The 8,782-nt window shown below is 43.3% G+C and overlaps 1 protein-coding gene across 1 annotated transcript in view; it reads right to left on the bottom strand.

Moving 5' to 3' along the window:
- LOC121634552 (ankyrin repeat and BTB/POZ domain-containing protein BTBD11-A) overlaps positions 1–8,782 on the bottom strand; it is a 184,979-nt gene that overhangs the window by 55,253 nt on the left and 120,944 nt on the right. Inside the window, exon 3 of the mRNA XM_041977264.1 lies at positions 304–511. Coding sequence (XP_041833198.1) covers positions 304–511 — 208 coding nt within the window. The remainder of the gene's footprint in view (positions 1–303; positions 512–8,782) is intronic.

The following is an 8,782-nucleotide window of genomic DNA, read 5'->3' on the forward strand; positions in this document are numbered from 1 at the left end:
TCTCAGCATGTAATTAGCAGCCTAGTGTGCCCATCAAACTGAAGTCCTGCCCACTGCCTGCTGAGCATCAGAGGCTGAAGATTTGTCTCTCATCAGTGGAAGACAGCTCTACTCGTACACATCACTGATTCACCACCCACTATAGTTTTTATTTATACTCCATATTGAATTTTGACCTGCATTTGATAGGTTGGTGGGGACTGGTTTAGTCCTGTGCACCACTACTTCTACTTTCCACCTAAAGATTAAATCAAGTCTGAGATCAGGTCAGGGTACTGACCTGTGACCTGCTGATGGACTTACCTCTCGGTTTGTAAGGTAACTTTGGAGGGCTCAACGTTGGGATTCTCCCATTCCATCTGTGGGCAGTGCATGAAGTAACATAATGTGTAGAGGGCTTCTGGCTCCCAGGTCACTGTGGTGTTGGTGTGCTGGTGGACTGGAGTCCCGTTGCTGGGGTTCTTAATGTGCAGAGGCTGGAGGTGAAACATGGCCCGGGACACCAAATCACCTGCAAGACATTTTGACATGTGAAAACTGGGCATTTCTCTTAAACGTGATGTGACTATCAGTGGAGAGCGAGAAGAAAATTCACTCCATGATAAATCCATTTAATGTGAGACACTTTCACATCAGAGCTCTAATCCTTTTCCTCCTCTACTGCTATGACACGAGTACTCCAACACACCCCTCGTCTACACACATCCTGACACCCTATATCTAATCATACATGATGTTGACATGTAGTATGCCCACTTAGTCTTGAGTAGGTTAGAGCTGTTGGAACATTTACATGTTGGAGCCTTCTGCGGAGTACTCTATCATGCTAGCACTTATTCATCCCACTCTTCTTTTTCCACAGAGTCGACGGGATCTGCATAGTTATAGGCACTAAGTTGATGTACTGAGCCCTGGTCAGGTTCTCTTCCACTGAGGCAGAGACAGGAAGTGATGCAGATTAACATGGTGGATATCTGGCTGCTTCCTGTTGCCCATACTGGACACATTCTGGTGAAAACCAGATTAGGGGCCACATTTATAAACCTGATTGTAGCACAGCAGACTACAGGTGGTGTACGTATTGAAAATAGGAAATATTGCGCACAGAAACTTTCAGGTTTATAAAAGCGTGCACACGCACATCCCACGCCTGTTTCCTTTATAAATCAGAATCAACCCTAAAGTTGGTGCACGTGAGGGAGCGTCTTGCCCCGCCCACATGGTGGCTATAAAAGGTCAGGTGAATGCCTGTAATAAATATTCATCATATTATTTCCATGATGGCTCAGGAGGGAAAAGAGGGAAGAAAGGGATTTCTTTGGAAAGTGTGACTGAGATCCTGATAGACCACGTTGAAAAACTAGAACAGGTTTTATCTGGTGAGGTCGACGTGGTCATCACCAGGGCCAGAAAGGAGGAAGGCAGCAGGTGGAGATGCTGTAAACGCCGTGTCAGAGGAAAGACACGCTAGGGAGGAGGATGCAGCTCATTTATTCCTTTGTTTTCATTTAGAAAATGAACATGCACAGCTACATCTGAGATTGGTATCAGTTTATTTAGTGTTAAATAATATTTCTTTATAGTTCCTGGGTGTTCTAGCTGGGTGGGTGGTGCTGCAGCTGTGGCTGGAGAGGGTGAGGCCAGAGACTCCACCCAGCACCGCAGGAGCTCAGTCCTCAGAGGAAGTCCTGCAGGTGCAGAGGGACACCATCACTGCCATTAACCAGGTGTACAAGGAGCTGCAGAAAATAAAGTCCATCTGGATGGAAACTGGGACACCGCTAAAAATGCTTTGTGGATGAATAAAAACTCCTCTATGTGTTTCCTAAGCGTAACATCACTTCTAGACCTCCAGCCTCCAGTCTGCGTCCCACTCTGCTGGGTCTTAGAATGAAGCACTGAAGCTATTTTCCACCTGTTCTATTGCTGACTGCTACATGTTGGAAGCAGACTGTCCAGACATATGTAGCTGAATGTATTTTATAACATGAAGGTTTCTCTGAACTATCTTGGTCTGAGCCCCGAACTCTCTGGATGTGACCACATTTTATCTTCTTAGGCCGGGAGACTGCCTCATATAATTGATGGCTTGGCACGCAACCGACTATAATTGGCCAGTTATGGACATGAGCAGGCAACCCACTGCTCATGCTATAGATTAGGATGTGCTGTTCATCGTCTGTGAATTTTAAATTGAGGCGTGTATCTAATGCACCAGACCTGACTGATAACTGATGGTTCTCACATCTGGTTCTTGCTTATCTGTCACCATGTGCTGGATGTTCTAGCTAAAAGACACACTGAGCAAGACGAGATCTATTACAGTTTTTCTCTGTCGCTTTAGTGCATTTCTCACATCAGAATTAACATTCTCATAACTATTAGTTCAAAATGTGCAACAATTTGTCATTTGTGCACATCAGAGTAACACTTCTCATTGCAATGATGAAAATGCTTTTGGACATGTAGCATTTGCTTTCATACAATTCTCCGCTATTTCATGACATTATCAATTGTTTTGGTCATCTCAGTCAAAATTAACAATACTTACAACTGCAGAATAGTTAATCCCCATAAAACTAATAGTCCTTATTTTGTTGCTTGAGACATTATATACAAAAGAATTAAACTAGTTATCAAAATATCTCAAGCATATTTTAAACATTTCTTTACAATATTTTTCCTGAAATGTCTCCTAAATTGAAGAACTTCTCTCAGCTTTCACTAAATCCAATAAAGGAGTTTTTCTCCGCCTGGAGGTGGAAGGTGTACGACGAGCATCCACATAGTCAAATGGCTCTGCTTCCAGTCATCAATGCAGGATGCAATCACAACAGAGTCCTGTAGAGGGTGGGTTCACCACTTGAGGAGATACTTTGCTTGCTGCATTGCAAGAGGATGACATCCAATGTGATATTGATGAAAATATGTGGCCAGACAGGAACGTCTTGACGTACAGGAGTGATTTAGTATTTTCAGTTACATACAGTACAGTAATATGTACTGTTACAGAAGTATATTGTTTACAGTTGTGCAGAACTCTCCACAAGGGTTGATACTTACTTTCAGTTTGTTGTATACAAGTCATAAACATTCGTATCAGAGCTAAAACAGTTCAGAATGTAACCAAGTATTACACTTCCCCCTTTTGACATGTTTTTATCATGTCAACAAACAAGTAAGGGATTTAAAAACCTGTCTTCACAGTAACAATGTAGAACAAGCAGGCAGGGAAACGTCCCCTTTTAAACTGAGTCTTGTAAGCAGTGTCTACACAGCATTTGGATCCTATATGTGAGCCATTATGTGAAAGCTGGTCTTCACTGAACTTTTGGGCGATGTTACAACATCATGTGCATCAATTTTAGTAGTTTCCCTCTTTAAAACTTTCCTGGAGCTTAGTGACCAGGGTCCACTGGATGTTATAGATCTCAGAGTTCCTGATTTTCCTGGTGGTTCCTAGAGGCTCTAAAAGTAGAATGGGAGACAGAACCCCCAGTTATCAGACACTTTTCTGTGGAAACAGCTCTCACTTCGGCTTCAGGAAGCAGACCCCCTCTACCTTTAAGATCCGACTTCAAACTTTAGTTTCTGCTTGGTTGACCTTAACCATCCCTGATACGCTGGTATCAGCTTAAGATGCTGGATAATGACACATGATCCTATTAAGCCTATTCCATCCTCCACAAGAAACCAGAACTTTTTCTGGTTCTCGAGACCATTAGAGCAAAACTATGTAATTTTTCCTCTCGTGGATGTGAATGGGACATTTTGAACGTGAGATTCTCATCATGGATAATGGTGGAACGGGAGAGTCTAAAAACAGGTTTTAAAATGTGAGGGTTCCACTAGCAGCACGTTGCAGCAGTGAGTGTGATGAAGGAGGATCTTGTGTCCAGGATAAGGAGCCCAGCCTCATGTCGATGCTACTACAGACTACCAGATCTTCCATCAGCCATCTTCTGTGCTCGGCCAAAAGACATGATGGACACATAATCATCTCTAACGCAGATGACGTAGCCAATCAGACACAACTTCTAGGCCTAAAACAACCTTATCCTCCAATACTTCATGTATTTAACTACCTGGATGATATTTTGTTTTCATGAGCTGGAACAATTTTGGCTAATTTCTCTTTTTTTCTTTAGTGTCTTGTTCTGTGCTGAAATTGAGAAAGAAGGGGAAGGATGATGCATGACCAAGTGGAAAAAGTCTTTTGACACTAATGTAATGAAAAGTGAGACAAGTATTGATGAGCTGAGATGAAAAGTGACACCTCCCTGGTGCAAAGCTATCCCATTATCCCACATTCACATGGTAAGAGTGTGATAATGGAGCTGGAAGATGTCCGAGTCTCAGCTGTAACAGAGATCTGATCATGAAATCACAGTGATGAAATGTGATGTATGTGAAAGCTTCAAAACCTCACATGTCCCACGAGAATTATCCCCTAGTACATGGGTGTCCACTTTTGGTCCCAGTTCCATTGTCCAGCTCTGGTTCCAGTTCAAGTGTCAAGCTCCAGTGTGCAGTTTCAGTTCAAATTCCAGTGTCCAGCTCTGCTCCCAGTTCCAATGTCTAACTCAGGTCCCACTTCAAATCTCGAGTTACAGTGGACAGCTCTGGTCCCAGTTCAGGTGTCCAGTTCTAGTGTCCAGCATTAGTTCTAGTTTCACTGTCCAGCTCTGGTCCCAGTTCTAGCATCCAGTTCCAGTGTACACCTTCGGTCCCAGTTTCAGTGTCCTGGACCTGAGCTCAAGTGTTATACCCAACAACTGGGGGTGCTGTTGAGTATGGATTAAATACCTTTACACCCATTTAACAATTAGATCTGACTCTACATTTGTGTCCACCGTCCCTTTGACACCCCCCCCCCCCATAATTTCAGTTCAGTATTTACTACTTTAAATCTGATTCAAACGCCCCTGTTATGTAAGAACTAAAACTCCCTATAGCAGCACCATCTAGCTGGAAACAAATCAATGTCATGATTGTACGTTTTCCAACAAGGCTGAAATATAGGATTACAAAACTATATTTCTGTAATGCAGATGAGATACCAGATAACCCTATACTATTGTTTACATTGCTTCTAGATGATATATGTATATGTATATGTATATATATATGTTTTAGCTTGATATTTCAAACATCTAGGGCTACATTTTCAATAACTAAATGATCCATGGTGAGAAAAAAATAAATGTTTGTTTATATGGGCTCAACGAAAAAACAGAAAGACGTAAATTAATCTGTAAATCAAGCTTATCTTCCTGTAAAAACAATCTGCCTGGAAAATTCAGGTAAATAGGAATATATAGATGAAGCAATAAAGGTAATGGATGGATAGATGGAGGGATGGAGGGAGGGAGGGATAGACAGATGAATGAATGTATGGATGGATGAATGGATAAATGAATGGATGGACAGATGGACGGATGAATGGAGGGATGGAGGGATGTACGGATAAATGGATGGATGGATGGAGGGATGGGGGATAGACAGATGGATGGATGTATGGATGGATGGATAGATAAATGAATGGACAGACAGATGGACGGATGAATGGATGGATGGAGGAATGTACGGATAAATGGATGGATGAATGGATGGATGGATGGAAAAATGGATGGAAGGAGGGATGGATGATGGATGGATGGATGCATGGATGGATAATTGGATGAATGGATGGATAAAAGCATGGATGGAGGGATGGATGGATGGACAGACTGAGAGATGGATGAATGGATGGACAGACTGACAGATGGATGGTCTGATAAACGGATGGATGGATGGATGGATAAATGGATGGATGGAGGGATGGATGGATGATGGATGTATGGACGATGGATGGATTGATGGATTGTTGGCTGGATAGACAGCTGGATGGGTGGATGGATGGATGGACGAACTGACAGATAGATGGATGGATGGATAGAAAAATGGATGGATGGATGGATGGATGGATGGAAGGAAGATGGATGGACGGACGGATGGACGGACGGACGCAAGGACGCGTGGATGGATAAATGGAAGGATAGAGGGATGGATTAAAAGATGGATGGATGGATGGATGGATGGATGGATGTAGGGATGAATGGATGAATGGATGGACGGACGGACGGATGGATAAATGGACGGACAGATTGACGGATGAATGGATGGATGGATGTACGGATGGATGGATAAATGGAAGGATGGATGGATGCATGGATGGATAAATGGATGCATGGATGAATAAAGGATGGATGGAGGGATGGATGGCTGGATGGATGGATGGATTGATGATGGATAGAAGGATGGGTGGATGGCTGACTGGATGGATGGATGGATAGACAGATCAATAGATAGATGGATGGATGGATTTATGGATGGATGGATGGATGGATGGGCGGATGGATGGATGGATGGATGGATAAATGGATGGACGCATGGACGGATGAATGGAGGGATGGATGGATGGATGGATGGAAAAATGGATGGATGGAGGGATGGATGATGGATGGATAGATGCATGGATGAATGGAAGGATGGATGGATGGATGAATGGATGGCTGGATGGGTGGATGGATGGATTGATGGACAGACGAATAGATGGATGGAGGGATGTACGGATGAATGGATGGGTGGACAGATGGATGTACGGATGAATGAATGAATGAATGAATGAATGAATGGATGGATGGATGGATGGATGGATGGATGGATGGATAAATGGACGTACGGATGGATGGATGGATGAATGAATGAATGAATGAATGGATGAATGGATGGATAAATGGACGTTCGGATGGATGGATGAATGGATGGATGGATGTACGGATGGATGGATGGATGAATAGATGGACAGATGGACGGATGAATGGATGGATGGAGGGATGTATGGATGAATTGATGGATGGATGTACGGATGAATGAATGAATGAATGGACGGACGGATGAATGGATGGATGGATGGATGGATGGATGGATGAATAAATGAATGAATGAATGAATGAATGGATGGATGGATGAATGGATAAAAGGACGGACGGATGGATGGATGAATGGATGGATGTATGTATAGATGGATGGATAAATGGATGGATGGATGGATGCATGGATGGATAATTGGATGCATGGATGGATAAAAGGATGGATGGATGGACAGACTGAGAGATGGATGGATGGATGGACAGACTGATAGATGGATCGTCTGATAAACAGATGGATGGATTGATGGATAAATGGATGGATGGAGGGATGGATGGATGATGGATGTATGGACGATGGATGGATTGATGGATTGTTGGATGGATAGACAGATGGATGGATGGATAGATGGATGGATGGATGGATGGATGGATGGATGGATAAATGGATAGATGGGTGGATGAATGGATGGACGGATGGATGGACGGACTGACGGATAGATGGATGGAAAATGGATGGATGGATGGATAAATGGATGGATGGATGGATGGATGGATGGATGGAAGGAAGATGGAAAGATGGACGGATGGACAGACGGACGCAAGGACGCGTGGAAGGATAAGTGGATGGATGCATGGATGGATAAATGGATGGATGGAGGGATGGATTAAAAGATGGATGGAGCCACGTGCTGTCCTCACAACACGTGGCTATGTGAAGCTAGACAGCCAGCGAACAAAGCAAAAAAAAGTAAAAAAGGTTCTCCACACAAGGCTTGCTTTTCTTGATCTCATTGAAGATCTTTTATGTACTTTTATATTGCTTGTGGTTTTTGTAACTGAAACATACAGACAGGGAAAAACAAATCACTGACTGAAAGACACTTCTTAATACCATAGTATGGTTAGCCTAGCTTATCATACTATGGATATGGATGGATAAATGGATGGATGGATGGATGGATGAATGGATGGATTGATAAATGGATGGATGGATGGATGATAGATGATGGATGGATGGATGGATGGATGGATGGATGGATGGATGGACTGATGGATGGATGGATGGAAGGATGATGGATGAATGAATGAATGAATGAATGAATGAATGAATGAATGGATGGATAGATGGATAAATGGATGTACGGATGGACGGATGAATGGAGGGAAGGATGTACGGATGGATGGATAAATTGATGGATGAATGGATGAATGGATGGATAAATGGATGCATGGATGGATAAAGGATGGATGGAGGGATGAATGGATGAATGGATGGCTGGCTGGATGGATGGATGGATGGATGGATGGATGGATGGATGGATGCATGGATGGATGGATGGAGGGATGGAGGGATGAATGGATGAATGGATGGCTGGCTGGATGGATGGATGGATGGATGGATGGATGGATGGATGGATGGATGGATGGATGGATGGATGGATAAATGGATAGATGGGTGAATGAATGGATGGACGGATGGATGGACGAACTGACAGATAGATGGATGGATGGATGGAGAAATGGATGGATGGATGGATGGATGGATGGATGGATGGATGGATGGATGGATGGATGGATGGATGGAAGGAAGATGGATGGATGGATGGATGGACGGACGGACGCAAGGACGCGTGGATGGATAAATGGATGGATAGAGGGATGGATTAAAAGATGGATGGATGAATGGATGGATGTAGGGATGAATGGATGGATGGATGAATGGATGGACGGACGGACAGATGGATAAATGGACGGACAGATTGACGGATGAATGGATGGATGGATGGATGTACGGATGGATGGATAAATGGATGGATGGATTGATACATGGATGGATAATTGGATGCATGGATGGATAAAAGGATGGA

The sequence above is a fragment of the Melanotaenia boesemani genome, chromosome 23 (assembly GCF_017639745.1).
Source record: "Melanotaenia boesemani isolate fMelBoe1 chromosome 23, fMelBoe1.pri, whole genome shotgun sequence".
NCBI classification, from domain to species: domain Eukaryota; kingdom Metazoa; phylum Chordata; class Actinopteri; order Atheriniformes; family Melanotaeniidae; genus Melanotaenia; species Melanotaenia boesemani.